This window comes from Cannabis sativa, chromosome 5 (genome assembly GCF_029168945.1).
Source record: "Cannabis sativa cultivar Pink pepper isolate KNU-18-1 chromosome 5, ASM2916894v1, whole genome shotgun sequence".
Taxonomy (NCBI): domain Eukaryota; kingdom Viridiplantae; phylum Streptophyta; class Magnoliopsida; order Rosales; family Cannabaceae; genus Cannabis; species Cannabis sativa.
The window spans coordinates 35860743-35877477 of record NC_083605.1 but is presented as its reverse complement, the minus strand read 5'-3'; the positions used below and the strand labels follow the sequence as shown (position 1 = coordinate 35877477).

The following is a 16735-nucleotide window of genomic DNA, read 5'->3' as shown; positions in this document are numbered from 1 at the left end:
GAAGAGAGAGAATAAGAGAGAGGATTAGAGAGAGTTGCTTAGGGTTCTAAGCTGAGAGTTCTGTTCTTGAAGAGGGTCAAGAACAAGGGGTGTACTCAGGTTGATAGAGAGAAAACTGTGACTGTTTTCTCTGGTGTGTGTCGAGTGCCAACTGAGCTGTGATTGCTCAGGTTCTTGTAATTGTATTGCTGCTCTCTTATTCACATATTAATGAAGAATTGGTGATGTTTCTCAGCTGGAGTATGGCCAGGGATCATGTTGATCTCTAGGACCGGAACTAGGATAAAATCTCGTGTTGTTCTTTGTTTGATTTCAGGTTTGATTCATTATGTTGATTAATTGGTTTATGTTCATTATTACTGTTCAAGTGTTGAGATTATTGCAGGTTTATGATTGAATCCTCAAAGTTATTTCCGCTGGAATTACAACAAAATCAGAGCTTAGGTTCAAGATCCAATTAAGGAAGTCAAGAATCAAGATTCAATCAAGACTCATCTGCAACCAGCTATGACAGGATCAGCAAGATTTGAACTTGAGAAGTTCAATGGGACAGGGGACTTTGGCCTATGGAGGGAAAGTTTGAAAGGAATTCTTGTTCATCAAAAAGTTGCCAAGGCATTGAAACCCAAGGAAGAACTCACTGACAAGTTGCAGAAGGAAGAACTTGAAGATATGGAGGAATTGGCATATTACACTATCATAATGTACTTGTCCAATACAGTGAGAAGGAAGGTTCAGAATATGAAGACAGCTCGAGAACTATGGAGCAAGCTTGAAGAGATTTACATGAAACCCTCTCTAACTAACAAGATTAATTTGTTAGATTCTTTATATGGTTTTAAAATGTCTTCTCATTTGTCTTTAGATGATAACCTTGATGTATTTAACCAAATCATTATAGGATTGGCTAGCTTGAAGCACACTGTTGATGAAGAAAGCCAAGCTGTCATTCTTCTTAGATCATTGCCACCTGCATACCAAGAATTGAAGGTTGTGATCAAGTATGGAAGAGATACTCTCACCCTTGATGATGTTCTTGGAGCCTTGAAGTCCAAAGAACAAGAAATGTCTAAGGAGAAAGACAATGTCAAGGATGAAGCTTACCTGGCTAGAGGAAGAGACAACAACAGAGGCAGATATCACTACAGAAATGATCATTTCAAAGGCCAACATAGATCCCAGTCAAGATCGAAATCAAGAGGAAAATACCATAAGGACAAAAAATGTTATTTCTGTGGGAAAGTAGGTCACATCAAGAGGTTTTGTATTGAGTTCAAGAACAAACTCAAAGAAGACAGAGAAAAGAAGCATGATTCTGCTTCTAATGTTGAAGAATTAGATCGTTGCTCATCTGATGGTGACTTGTACATGGTTTCAGATCAAAGAATCACAAATGACTGGATTCTTGATTCTGTTGGGTTTTATGCCCTAAATAAAACTCATTTCATATAATCAGATTTACTTATTAATAAAGATCAGAAATAACATTTTATGTTGCATGGTTCACATGATTTATTTCATGATTATATGTATATAATGTATGAATTCTTTTTTTAAGTCCAGAACATATGAGTTGGTTAAAGATTATAGTGTTGTCAGCACAGTGGAATATAATCTTAATTATATGTTCAAAAGTTTATTCCCTGATTTGTCAGAACACTGGATTTAGACTGACATGGTATAATCAGCGATAGGTATTCTTACACCTTGGAAAAGTGTTATGTCCTTTCCAGGACATTGGCAAAGTTTACCAGTATCGGATGTATGGAGTATACATCGGAAGGGACCGATATTGAACTTTGATTAGATATATTAAAACTTACCGTAATATCTATTCAATTCAATATCACATGTTGATCCTAGATCAAATGATCTCAATCCTGATATGGTTAGGCTCAATCTCAAGAGTGTTACTCGTGTTCTTTGATTTGTTAGTTAAGCCTACTTTTGGGTCAGGGTGATACAGACATTTTGGGAACACGGTAGTGCAATTGAGTGGGAGCGCTAACATAAATATGGAATCTATAGCTTCTATTTGGCAAATAGAAGTAAAGGATGATTTCCTTCGAGCTTAACCAAATGAAGATAAATGGTGGAGATCTCATTTCACTTAGCTGAAATATCATTTATACAGGGTTAAGTGTTTTAAGGATAAAATACATTGAAGGTGTAGCGGTAACAGTAGTGCCTTTTCAATGTAGATCATCTATATAGAGGATCATTGATCACATTAGGGTTATAACAACTAATGACGTGTCTATATCATGGAACATATAGAGCGTTCTATATGACTGAGAGTGCAATTCCAAGTTCTAAGTGTGGATTCAATGAGAAATTAATAAGTTAGGGAATTTACTTGGTAAATTCGGTTCGACTTATTGGAAGCTCGGTTGTATAGACCCATGGTCCCCATACTAGTTGAGACCATACTGCTTGTAAGACTCAGTTAATTGATTTTAATTAATCAATTATAATTCTAAAAGTTATACTATGTCTACTTTATGAATTCTCACAGTTTAAGGATGAAATCATAAAGAAAAGGGTTTCTAGGTTTAATTATTAATTAAGAGACTTTGTATGTCTAATTAATAATTATTTTAAATGACAATATTATTTAATAATCTATTTTAGTTATTAAATAATTAGTTTTGGCATTTAAATGATTAGAATTGGAAAAATGGCATTTTTGGAGAAATAGAAATAAAATTGAGGAAACTGCAAAATCCAAGTGAGGCCCATTTCACCCTATGGCCGGCCACATGGTTTGATTTTCCCAATTATTATTTTCAATTTTAATTGCCATGTAATTGCTAATCAAAGCCTAGCAAAAATAGGAAAGTGGTGGATCACACTAAATAAGGCAGTTAATTGATTACACAGTAATTAAGGAAACTGTTTTATTTGGAAAGTTGTGCTCTCCTGTCTCCCTGTATAAAGCAACCCTTGTTCTCTTCTCTTGCATGTCTTTGTATGCTTCATAAGCCACGAAATTCAAGAGAGAAAAGGAGAGAAAATTTTCGAAATCCTTGTGAGATGAGTAGTGCCCACACACATCAAGTGGTATCTCAATCATAGTATGTAAGACTATGGAAATTCTGCATCAAAGAAGGAGAGAAGAAGATCCAGGTTCAGATCTTGGTGATGCTCTGCTACAGAAAGGAATCAAGGGCTAGAGATCTGAACGAAAGGAGTCATAGTATTCCGCTGCACCCACTGTAAGGTTTTCTAACTTTATATGTGTTTATTTTCATTGTTTTAGAATTCATATTAGGTTGTTAATCCAACATACTTGTTAGTAAATCTAGATCCTGGTAAAATAATTTCCAACAGATTCTGGATGCACATACCATATGTGTCCTATTCTTGAAAATTTTATTGACTATAGGAAAGTAAATTCTGGTACTGTACTAATGGGAAATGAAAATTCTTGCAGGGTAATTGTCATTGGAAAGGTTGTTATTAGGCTCTTTGATGGTACTGTTCGAATGCTACATGAAGTAAGGCATATACCAGAACTTAGAAGGAACTTGATATCACTTGGTACTCTTGAGGATGAAGGCTACAGTTACAAGTCTAACAATGGTCAGATGAGAATTGCAAAGGGGTCTCTTACCATCATGAAAGGTGAAAAGAAGAATGGTTTGTACATTCTGCAAGGAGAAACAGTAATGGCTTGTGAAGCTAGTGTTGTGCAACACCAAGAAACTGAGATGGAACTTGTGGCATAAAAGGATGGGTCAAATGAGTGAGCAAGGGATCAAAGAACTGACCAAGCAAGTGCTCTTAGGTAATTTCAAACCAAATTCACTACCCTTCTATGAAGAATGTGTGTTGGGAAAGCATCACAGATTGAAATTCATGGCTGGCCATCATTGTTCTAAAAGACCACTAGAATATGTTCATGTTGATTTATGGGGTTCTCACAAGGTTGGAACTCACTCAGGTAAACACTATTTCTTGTCCATTGTAGATGATTTCAGTAGGCATGTATGGGTTTATTTACTTAAAACCAAAAATGAATGTCTAGAGAAATTCAGATAATGGAAAATTGAAGTGGAAAATCAGTATGAAAAGAAATTGAAAGTGCTTAGGACAGATAATGGTTTAGAGTTCATTAATACTGAATTTGGCTTGTTGTGTTCTGAATTTGGAATTGTTAGACATAGGACTGTTAAGCACACACCTCAGCAAAATGGTGTTGCTGAGAGGATGAATAGAACTTTGTTGAACAAGGTTAGGTGTTTGTTGATTAGTTCTGGTTTAGGTAAAATCTACTGGGGAGAGGCTTTGATCACTGCATGTTATTTGATTAATAGGAGTCCCAGTAGAGTGATTGATTTAAAAACTCCCTATGAAAAATTGCATGGCACTACACCTAAACTGAATCACTTGAAAATATTTGGCTGCACTGCATATGCACACCAGAAACTTGACAAATTGGAACCTAGGGCTATTAAATGTTTCTTTCTTGGATATCCTAAGGGTGTTAAAGGATATAGACTATGTCATGTTGAAAATGGAAAACCTAAGATTATTATATCTAGGGATGTAGTCTTTAATGAGCATGATTTCATGCACTTGACAGCAAAGGAAGGCAAGGATTCTGATGTTGCAGGTACTAACAGGGATGACCTTGCTGAGTTGGAGATCAACAATGACAAGATTGGAGTCTCCATTGATTTACCACACACACCAGATGCAAGGACATCTTCTGAGGTGGAAACACAGGGTGCAGACACAACTGAGGTTGGTACAGATACAGCTGAGGTGGAAACCAGTCAAGATGATCAACCAGATTTGACCAACTATCAATTGGCTAGAGACAGGTCAAGGAGAGAAATTAGACCTCCCAGTAGGTATGCTGAAGCTGATTTGATAGCCTATGCCCTGGCTGTGATACAATCTGAGAGTGAACCTGAACCAACTACCTATGAAGAAGCAATTGCATGCAAATCAAAGAAGAAATGGCTTGCTGCAATGGGAGAAGAGATGCATTCCTTGAAGAAGAATAGAACTTGGATTCTGGTGCCAAGACCAAAAGACAAGAAAGTTGTCTCCTGCAGATGGTTGTTCAAAGAAAAAGAGGGAATGTCAGAGGGTGAACCACCTAGATATAAAGTTAGATTGGTAGCTAAAGGATTCACACAGGTTGAGGGAGTTGATTACACATATATCTTCTCACCTGTTGTGAAGTACAAAACCATTAGAATGATGTTAGCCATTGCTGCACACAATGACTTGGAAGTTGAGCAGTTGGATGTCAAAACTGCCTTCTTAAATGGTTTTCTGGATGAAGAGATATTCATGGAACAACCACCTGGTTTTCAGGTGGAAAATGGCAAAACTGATCTGGTTTGCCTGCTTAAAAGGTCATTGTATGGGCTGAAACAGTCACCTAGACAATGGAATCAAAGGTTTAACCAGTTTGTTCAGAGTATTGGTTTTTCAAGGTCAAAATTTGACTCTTGTCTTTACTACAAAAAACTAGGAACACCTAAGGTTGTGTACTTATTACTATATGTTGATGATATGATGATCATCAGCAAAGACAAGGCTGAAATACAAGTTATTAAGAACAAACTCAACTCTGAATTTGAAATGAAGGACTTGGGAGCAGTTAAGAAAATTTTGGGGATTGAAGTCATGAGGAACAAGCAAGAAGGAAAGATGGTGCTAACTCAAAGAAGCTACATTGAGAAGGTGATCAAGAAGTTTAACTTAGATTCATCTAAAGCCACTGCAGTTCCACTTGCAGGGCACTTCAAGTTGTGTAATGAGTACTGCCCTAAAACTGAAACTGAAAGAGAAAATATGAGAGGTGTATGCATATGCTATGGCTGTTGGATGTCTAATGTATATCATGGTCAGTACTAGACCTGATATAGCTCATGCTCTAAGTGTTTTAAGTAGGTTTATGGCAAACCCTGAGTTAGAGCATTGGAATGCTGTAAAGTGGCTGATTAGATACTTGAAAGGGACAATCAAGTATGGTCTGATCTATCAGAAAGACACATCTGATGTAAGGTTAGAAGGCTATGTTGATGCTGATTATGCATCAAATAGGGACAATAGAAGGAGCACCACTGCCTATGTATTCATGGTCAACAAAAGCTGCATATGTTGGAAATCACAACAACAACCAGTGGTGGCACTGTCAACTACTGAATCAGAATTCATGGCCACCACTGAAGCTTTCAAGGAAGCTATATGGTTACAAGGAATACTACAAGAGCTGCTACTGCTCAAAGACAAAGGGACAGTCTATTCGAATAGTCTCTCATCTATTCACCTGTGCAAGAATCCTGTATATCATGAGAAGAGCAAGCACATTGACATTAGATTGTATTGGATTCGAGAAAAGATTGAGGACAGGGTTATGGAATTGGAAAAGGTGCATACAAGTGACAACCTTGCTGACATGGGAACAAAGGTTCTCACATTCAGCAAACTGATGCATTGTCTCATTTTGCTGAACATTGGTTCTTGCTGAACATTTCGAGATATCACATCATCAAGACTTCAGTGAAAAGACTCTAATAAGTTGCTTTAGAGAATCAAGCTTGGAAATTTGTGGAAGTTGATCCTCTAAACCAACTTACTATCCAACTCCTTAAACCAACTAACTTAACTAACTTTCGGTTATGTTAGTTAGTTAGTTGGTGCTATTCTTGTTTGAGTTGGGGCCTATACATATAAGTCTAGTCTTTTCATTTTAAAAAGACAGAACAGAAGGTAGAAGAGAGAGAATCAGAGAGAGGATTAGAGAGAGTTGCTTAGGGTTCTAAGCTGAGAGTTCTGTTCTTGAAGAGGGTCAAGAACAAGGGGTGTACTCAGGTTGATAGAGAGAAAGCGTGATCGTTTTCTCTGGTGTGTGTCGAGTGCCAACTGAGCTGTGATTGCTCAGGTTCTTGTAATTGTATTGCTGCTCTCTTATTCACATATTAATGAAGAATTGGTGATGTTTCTCAGCTGGAGTATGGCCAGGGATCATGTTGATCTCTAGGACCGGAACCAGGATAAAATCTCTTGTTGTTCTTTGTTTGATTTCGGGTTTGATTCATTGTGTTGATTAATAGGTTTATGTTCATTATTACTGTTCAAGTGTTGAGATTATTGCAGGTTTATGATTGAATCCTCAAAGTTATTTCCGCTAGAATTACAACACGGAGGAATAAAAATAAGGTGGCATTTGGTTAGAGGTAATGAAATGGAATGGAATGGAAAGGAAACAATTTTTATTCCATTCTTTTGTTTGGTTGCATTTTAAAGTATTGGAATGGCATTCTAATGGAATGCTCTTTCCACCATTTTGGTAGAATGGCTATTCCATTTTAAAAAGAAAGGAATGACCATTCCAATGTAACAAGAAAAAAAAAATTAATTATTTTTTTATCAATTTTTTTTATGCATTTTAAATTTTATTCCATTCTATTCCTATTCCTATTCTCATTCCTATTCTTATTCTTATATTTTCATTCCTCCCAACCAAACGCCTTAAGTGTGTTTTTGATTTTGTTTGTAATTCGATCAAAGTAATTTGTACCTATATTAAGAGTATGGTATAGTGGAGAGTGTTAAGTTTTCAAAAGAACAAGTTGTACTAAAGGTGATCAATATGTGTTAAATGTAATTGAGGGTTGGTATTAATTATTTCTGTGTTGTTGTTGTTGATTACATTTTTGCAGTAGCTTGTTTGTACTGTGTTCGATTTTGAATAAAATATTTCTTTTGTCAAAAAAAATAATAAAAAAAATAATTAACTAAATTTCATTTAGCTTGGTATATATATATTAAAACAATAACATTCACTAATTGCTCAAATTCATCTAACATATAAAAAAGAATATGAAAATTTTGAATTGCAAACCAGTAGTAGTAATTACAACTCGAAAATAAATTTGAATTCCAGTAAATCCCAATAGAAATGAATAAATAATGAAACCCAATCTATCTTTGTTGTTACATATTGCTTGATTAATTAACCAAAGAAAACTCCTAGAACGCCAAGTATGAGGAGCAAAGTGGTGATGAAGGCAAGTGTTGAGAAAGAGTTAAGAATATTTGAACTAGATGGTTGAATATCTTGCGAAGGAGAGGGTGAAGAAGGGGTAGGAGATGCCACGTCATCAATATCAGGAATGACAGTAATAAGAAGCTTTTGATTTCCCACTTGGCAGTGTTGAGGAACACCACAAATATACCATTTCCTTCCGGGAGTTGTCAATGTAATCACATCGTTTCCACTAGTTAAGGCCGATGTATCATCAGCTGGTGGCACACATTCTTTGAACCCAACACCGTCAACTTTGAACACATTGTGATCTCCCTCTCGATACTTGAACACTATAAAAATATTTTATGAGTAAAATTGGAATTATATAAATTATTTTAATTTCAAATATAACTTTTCATTTTTCATTCAAATATTTGGTATGATTTTTATAAATCTAAAAAATCAACGGACAAGACTAGCTTATATTTATTAATATACGTTAAATAAATATAAAACACATGCAAATAAGACAAATAAATAAGGCCATAAGTTATATATAGATACCTAGTTTGTCACCAACATGGAATTCCTTTCCTTGAGCCCAAGCCTGGTAGTCAAAGTTGATAGTCCAACCTTTCTCATCTCCCACCACATATTCAACTGCTGATATTGAAGGGACAAAAATTGCTATAATTGCAAGACTAATGAATAGCTGCTTGGAGTTAGCCATAATATTATTGCTTATTATGAATAAAAAATCTCTTATATAGTACTAATTATATGAAGATTTGGTAATCTTCTTTTTGAGAGATAGAGATAGACTCGAGAAAATAAAGAGATAAATTGTTGATTGTGTGTTTTAACAAGTATGAAATATTGCTACATTTATTTATAGCCTGTTTTTAGTTCAACATATTTAGTCATGGCCGGCAGTAATTAATGCATAGCATATATATATATTATGTTACATAATTAATATATATATTTTAATTAATTTAATATGTGTTACTAAGGTATAGATTGATTAATTCTTTACGCGTTTAATGGCCTCTCCCTTGACCATTAATTATGAATCATATATTAATTGTAATAGAGCTTCATGCATGAATGAAATGGTACAGAAACCACATGTATCTTAAGTTAATCATGAGATGAACAAAGTAAAAACGGCAAAACGCTGCCTTAAACGGACACAACATGCATATTGAAGTTTTCTTTTTTAGAAAGCTAATTACCACAAGAGTTCACAATACAAAGACAATATATATAATATCTATAACTTAGAGCTTTTTCAATACAGTCTATTTCTTTGTAACTCTCTTCTTCCATATAGGAAGAAAAAGTAATATTATAATGTGTCAATGTTTACGTATTTTATTTCAAGAGAAATCACTACAAAAGATAATTTTTTAGTCATAATATAATTTTTATGTGACTAAATATTGTGACTTTTAGTCACAATAAAATATTACTTGTGACTAAAACATAGTATTTAGTTACAACGTTGTCACTAATTTAGTTTTAGTCACAACAAGTATTGTGACTAAAAATACATTTAGTCATAACAAATTGCAATTTTTTTTTACTAATATTTTTAGCCATAGATTTTTTAGTCATAACATAAGAATCATGATTTATAATTAGTCATAATTTGTTTACTTTTAGTCACAAGTTTTATTATGACTAAAAGTAAGATTTTTTGTAGTGAATATATACATTTGTATTTCAAAAATACATATACAGATTTTATTACATTTTTATATGGTGTATGTCTATGTGAATAGTACTAGTAGGTGACTGTAATGACCTCATAGTTAGAAAATGGATTAATATTGTTGTTGGTGATGAGCTGGATCATTTAAGACAGTGTAAATATGTCACAATGATTTCGAAGATATTTTTGGCAACAATGAAAATTTATAAATAATTGTAAATATGCGTAACCAGTGTGAGAATCATACCAGATTTTGCATGAGTGAAAATCGTTATAGTGTAAGGTAGACTCTAAACTAGAGAGAAATTTCTTCTCGTAATCTCTGAGAAGTTTGTAAAGATTCTTGTAACCTTATAAATACCGATATCAATAAAAATATGGTTGTTGCTGTTCCAACTGAGATGTAGAGCATTGCACATGGCTTGAAGTACTCGTTAAACTTAGTGTTGTTTCTTTTAATGTTTTACTACATAATTCATTATCTTGAATTTTTGCGATCTCTTGTTATATTGTTTCTTGATTATCTTGCGCGTTTGTTGGTACTATAAACTGCATCATAAGTCATTAATTTGGTTTCGCACAACAGGAACCCTCAAGGTGTTGCGGATGACCCAATCAAGGCATGCAGAGGTATAAGAACCCTATAACTAGCACGTGGCCCCAAATTGTCAAAAAAGATCGAAAAAGTGGAGAAGGAAACTGCATTGATCCCTTTTTCCTTAATAAAAAAAAGAATAATTAGTTTAGTTGTCTTATTGGAAGCACAAAATGATTTTCTTTTGGCATGTCAAAAAACTAGACAAAATTATTTAGAATTAATTAAATGACAAGTTCTTTTTTAATGAAATACTTCTTATTACATGTAAAGAATTGGTCATGGAGACAAAGCACTGAAAAGTAGAAACATGTTGTGAGTGAACCTTATTATTATGCCATTCGGCAGGGAGAGGAGACGAGGCATATAGTGCCGTCCAAAGGGCCACACACACAATAATTAGTCGATTATTATAATCTCATCAACACAATTTTCTTCTTCTTTTTTTTTTTTCCTTTTTCTTGCTTGACTTCCCAAACCCTATAAATATATCAATCAAACTCTCTTGCTAAAATCACAACAACAATTCGAACTTTAATTTCTTAAGGCCATCCATCCCACAAGAGAATACAAATTCTTCACATATATATAGCAGCAATATATTATTAATCAGAGACTAAAAAACCAAGCAAAATGGCTTTTTCCAATCATTATGTACTCTTCATTGCTATTGTAGCAATTTTTGTCCCTTCAATTACAGCAGTTGAATACGTTGTTGGTGATGAAAAAGGGTGGACTATCAACTTCGATTACCAAGCTTGGGCACAAGGCAAGGAGTTCCATGTTGGTGACAAACTTGGTATGTATCAATCATATATTATAATAAAACCTATACAAATATTATTACGTTGAAATTCATCATAAAACTATTGTTATTATTGTGCTTGTGTGTAGTGTTTAAGTACCCGGAAAGAGCTCACAATGTGTTCAAAGTTGACGGTGTTGGCTTTAAACAATGCGCGCCACCAGCTGATGCTGCCGCCCTAACTACCGGAAATGATGTGATAACATTGACAACTCCGGGAAGAAAATGGTACATTTGTGGCGTTGCTCAGCACTGCCAAGTGGGAAATCAAAAGCTTTTTATTACTGTTCTTGATGACGACTTGGCTTCTCCAACCATTTCACCATCTCCTACCAAAGAAGACCAACCATCTAGAGCAACTACAACTACTACCACCACATTTTGCTTCATCATAACTACTTTCCTTCTTGGACTGTTATTTGCTTGAATTTGATCATCTAAAGACAATTCTTTTTCTTTTTTCTTGTTTTGTCAACAATCTATTTGCATGTTTTTCATTTCATTCATTTTACCGTGAGAAGAATTTGGGAAGTTAATTAGTATTGTGTTGTGATATAAAAAAGAAAATGTTTTTTAATCTCACTATATAGATTTTTTTTTTTTTTGCAATGCTCACTATATGGATTTTACTTTTAGTATTTCTTTTAGAATAATTAGTAATTTTACCTCTTGAATTTTTTGACTATATTAATTTTGCCACTTAAAATATACAGCTTGGTAAAACTCCTCATGAACTTTTACATTTACATAAATTTAGTCATTCTGTTAGATTTTGTCTCGTTATTTCGTTTAAATGCTGACGTACGTATTTGTAAATTAGCAACTTTGTTCTTTAAACTTCGACAACTATTAAATCGTACCCCTCAAAATAAAAAGAGAAAGATTCAACAACTATTAAATCATACCCCTCAAAATAAAAAGAGAAAGATTCAACATTTTTTTTGGCGAATCCTAAAAAATTAATTAAGAACTTAGAAAAAACTATTTTGAATGATTAAGAAAATTAAAAAAGAAATTAAAATTTTAAAACTAATTAAGAAATTAAAAAAAAAAAATTATTTATTTTTTATTAAAAAATTCATTTAGACATTAAGAAAATATATTATAAATTCAATTTTTGTAAAAACTAAATTTTACGAAAAACAAACTTGAGTCTATTTTATTTTTCTCACAAAATGTAGATTTATTTAAGTAAACATAACATTTTTTTACTTTAATTTTTAACTTTTTTTCAAAATAATTTATATTTTTATTGAATTTTTAATTATTTTTCTTAATTTGTTAAGATATGAGTTTATGAATATAAATAAGTTTGATGTTTTCATTAAAAAAATCTTAGTTTATTTAAATTATTTATTAGAATTTCAATAATTTTGGTTTGAGTTTTTAAGATACATGTTTATGTTTATAAATACAGTAAAGCATGAAAATATTTTTTAGGAATAATTTAATTTTTTTTAAGTAAAATTAATATTTTTTAATTAATTTAATATATTTATAATGTTTTTTAATATTTTACTATTATTTTTTATTTAGAATTAATAAAATATTATAATTTTTAAAATTATTTTTTTTAATAAAGTGGGGGTAAAATTTTGCATTAGTCAAAGTTTAGGAATTGTAAAAATACTAATTTTTAACCATAAAAGAAACAGAACCTAACAAAAGGGACATAATTGTGTAACTGTTAGTGTCAAAAATTTAGTGGACAAAAATGCTAATTATTTTTTTTATCATGTTGTGCATTGTTATACGGTAAAAACAAATATTTTAGTTGAATTTGGTGCTCATTTTAATAGTTTCACAACTTTACACTTTGTGTGATTTCAATTTTGAATTCCTTTTAATCAATATCAAGAAATTGTTTTAGTTCAATAGTACTATATGTCAATTTCATACATCTACATCTAACAGTTAATTACAGATATATTGATATATTGGGAGAATTGTATGGAGTAAGATATTTATATTTTATTTTTGAAAAAGGAAAAAATTCTATTGATAAGGCACAAATTTAAGAGGAAACCACTTGAGGCTAGCTCAAGTGGCCATAGGTGGGTGTGTGAGTGTTGGAAGTCCTGGGTTCGAGTCCCAGGTAAAACAAATTGTAATATATAAACGCTTAAATCAAAAAAAGTCAATAAGATATATTAGAGTTCAAAATAGGGGGTAAATCCAACCAACAAACTTAAGATGCCAGTAAAGAAAAAAAAAATAGTAGAAATTACACTACATATGAGAAAATTATAAGAGTGTACTTTTTTATGACATAAATAAATAATACTAAAGGATTATGGGCTATTTTCAAAATTATGGAAAAAAATTATTAAGGTTATGATAAATATAGCATAAAAAGTAAATGCCACTAAATATGGCATTATCTACCCAATCAAACTAAAAATATGGTTTTTTTTCTAAAAAAAAATCATATAAAACATTAAAAAGAAATCTGAATTTAAAATTCATAAAAAATAAAAACTTAATTAAATTACAATAAAAAATATTAAAATTCCCTTTATATTTATTTTTTAAAAAAAAAATAAAACAAATAAAACTATAGTAATCGCCAAAGTTGTCGCTCGTGCCGGAAAAGTCACCGGAGTTTACTGACAGCACCGGAAAAGTCGTCGGAGTAGCCGTCGTTGCCGGAAAAGTCACCGGTGTTGCTGGCGGCGCCGAAAAAGTCGTCAGAATTAGCATTGTCGCTAGAAAAATCACCAAAAAACTAGTTTCTTGATGAAGAAACCGATTTCTTGGAAACCGGTTTCTTGGTGATTTTTCCGGTAATTTTATCGGTGACAATGCCAAGTCCGACGACTATTCTAGAGTTTGATGTCGGTGCTGGAAAAGTCGCTGAAGTTGTTGCCGGTGTCGAAAAAATTACCGGAGTTATTGCCGGCGTAAAAAAAATCGTCAGAATTGGTATTGTCGTCAGTAAAATCACAAGAAAAATCACCAAGAAAGTAGTTTTTTTTATCAAGAAACCGATTTCTTCACCAAAAAAGTGGTTTCTTCATCAATGAACTAATTTTGTTACACAACAATAATAAAGATTATGAAAACAAAGAAAAAATGATATACTGAAAATAATTGAAATTAGTTTCATCAATCAACCAAATAGAGAAAAAAAATTACCAAGAAATTAGTTTCTTTATGAAGAAAAAAAACCAGTTTCTTGATGATTTTTCCGGTAATTTTTTTGACGACAATGTCAATTCCAACGAATTTCCCAGAGTTTACTGTTGGTACTGAAAAAGTCACCGGAGTAGCTGTCGGTGTATTAGTCATTAGAGTTGCTACCAACGCCAGAAAAGTCGTCAGAATTGTCATTGTCGTCAGAGAAATCACTGGAAAAATCACCAAAAAACCGGTTTCTTCATCAAGAAACCAGAAACCAGTTTCTTAGTAACTTTTTCGGCGACTATGCCAATTCTGAAACTTTTCCGAAATTTACTGTCGGTGCCGGAAAAGTCGTCGGAGTAGCTGCTAGCGTCAGAAAATTCGTCAGAATTGGCATTGTCAACAGAAAAATCACCTAAGAAATCGATTTCTTGAAGAAGAAACTGGTTCTTGGTGATTTTTCAGTAATTTTTCCGGCGACAATGCCAATTCTGACAAATTTTCCGGTATCGACAGCAACTCCGGCGACTTTTTCGGCACCGACCGCTACTCCGGTGACTTTTCCGGCACCGGCAGCTAACTCCGCTGATATTTCCGGCATCAATGACAAATAAAACTTTTTAAACAAATAAAAACATTAAATATGGGATTTGAAAACCTAATTACATATATATTGCATATCAAATACCATAAAGAGACCTAAAAACAAAAAAATACCATATAAATAGGTCAAACTTAAATGTGCCATATTTATCATAAAAACTTTTAAAATTCCATAGTAAGTTAATTTCTTCAAGGATTATAGGTTTTTTTTATTGGGATTATTTCACAAATACACAAAAACAATTAAAAAAAATTACAGAAATACGATTTTACAAAATTTTAAATATTTTTACGATTTTTTTGATTTTATTTACAGAAAATACTGTTTTTTTATGTTGTACTCTTGATAATTTGTTGTTGATTTTTTGTTATCTGTATGTTATTTTTTATTGTTGTTTTGATGTTATTTTCATGTTACTTTTATGTAGTTTTCTTGTTGTTTTCGTGTTGTTTCTATGGAAAACCGTAAAAATGTAAAAAAAAATTATGTAAATGTAAAAAAGTAATTTTTTTACAAAAAATTGTGTCTTATGTAATCATCTCTTTTTTTTTTTTACATTTATATGAGCTTTTTTATGCTATATTTTTTTAAAAAAAAGATGAAAATCCCATATTTGTAAACAATGATAAGTTTTGCTGGAAAAATCGTCGGCGCCGGAAGTCGTCGGTGTCGGAAAGTCGCCGAAAAAGTCACTATCACCGGAAAAGTCACCGGTGTCGGAAAAGTTAGTGTCACTAGAAAAGTCACCAAAAAAATCATCCAAAAGTCACCGTTACCGGAAAAAAGTCACCAGAAGTAGATTTCTCATATATAAATAAAAATAGAATCGGTTCTATAACATAATGAATGAAAATAAATAACACAAAATAACTCAAAATAATTATAATTAAATTAGAACCGGTTCTATAACAATGTTATAATGAATAAAAACAAATAATACAAAATAACTCAAACTGGTTATATAACATAATGAATGAGTATTTTTGAGGTAGATATGATATGAGTGTAATTATTTGGTGGGTTGAAGCATGTTGAATGAATATTTTTGTTTGAGCTATTTAATTTAACTGGTTTTTGTGTGTGAGTTTTTATCTTAGTTGCTTTATGGAACTAGTTTTTTGTCTTAAATTTTTAACTAGTTGATAAATATAACCGGTTTCTTTATATTTTATTTGAGTTATTGTGTGTTATTATTAGTGTTTATTTATTTTATTGTAGAATTGGTTCTTTTCATATTTATGCCTCAAATATTTTTTGAAATTAATCTCTATATTAAATAGATACACTACGAACAAAATAGTGCAGATTTAATTGGATAAACACTCGGGAACATAACCCAAAGGATGTATCTTATTGTTTAAAGATATACACAACTTAATTTGTTCATAATTTTTCAATTTTACAACAACTAATAAGAATCGATTCATAGTAGATCATCACTTGGTCAACATGCTAATTAACACTATGAGACTATTAGTGGTAGCATTTACATAACATTACAAGAAAAGAGAAAACACACCACCTCTGAAAATGAAATAACTGTTCAACTTTGAAATGGTTGTTTATATTACAATTGTCTTTTAACAAAAGAATGTCTAAAACTTTTTTCTTTTCACCACGTAGTATTTTTGTTAGATATTTAGTTGGCTTATAATTTGATGACAATATATATTACATACTTAATTTATCCATTTTTCTTAATACTTCCATTCATACCTAGCTTTTACCTTTTCCTATTCCTAGTGTATATTATAATATTTTCTTTATACTTGTGAGCAATGTCAGCACGTTATAACGTTATAAATAAAAGCATCTTATCTAATGAATGAGGTAAAGGTTAAAGAAAGGCACAAATGGAACATAAAATAGAAAATGCTTATGGGCCCATCCACCGTCCACTTCCT

At 32.2% G+C, this 16735-nt stretch overlaps 2 protein-coding genes across 2 annotated transcripts; one reads left to right on the top strand and one right to left on the bottom strand.

The window, feature by feature from the left end:
* Nucleotides 1-7978: 7978 nt before the first annotated feature.
* On the bottom strand, nt 7979-8723 carry LOC115717947 (blue copper protein 1b-like). Its single transcript, XM_030646914.2, has 2 exons — nt 8558-8723; nt 7979-8343 (listed from the first exon to the last, which is right to left on the bottom strand). The coding sequence occupies exons 1-2, from the start codon at nt 8721-8723 to the stop codon at nt 7979-7981; spliced, it is 531 nt and encodes a 176-aa protein (XP_030502774.2).
* A 2182-nt stretch (nt 8724-10905) lies between these two features.
* Nucleotides 10906-11534, top strand: LOC115717948 (blue copper protein 1b-like). Its single transcript, XM_030646916.2, has 2 exons — nt 10906-11101; nt 11197-11534. Exons 1-2 carry the CDS (start codon nt 10936-10938, stop codon nt 11532-11534), a joined length of 504 nt encoding a protein of 167 aa, XP_030502776.2. The 5' UTR covers nt 10906-10935.
* Nucleotides 11535-16735: the final 5201 nt, after the last annotated feature.

What these genes read in the sequence shown, in the direction of transcription:
- LOC115717948 (XM_030646916.2), top strand. Translation starts at nt 10,936, where the DNA reads ATGGCTTTTTCCAATCATTATGTACTCTTCATTGCTATTGTAGCAATT. An exon ending in CCATGTTGGTGACAAACTTG is followed by an intron (nt 11,102 to 11,196) that starts GTATGTATCAAT and finishes GCTTGTGTGTAG; the next exon opens with TGTTTAAGTACCCGGAAAGA.
- LOC115717947 (XM_030646914.2), bottom strand. Translation starts at nt 8,723, where the DNA reads ATGGCTAACTCCAAGCAGCTATTCATTAGTCTTGCAATTATAGCAATT. An exon ending in CCATGTTGGTGACAAACTAG is followed by an intron (nt 8,344 to 8,557) that starts GTATCTATATAT and finishes ATATTTTTATAG; the next exon opens with TGTTCAAGTATCGAGAGGGA.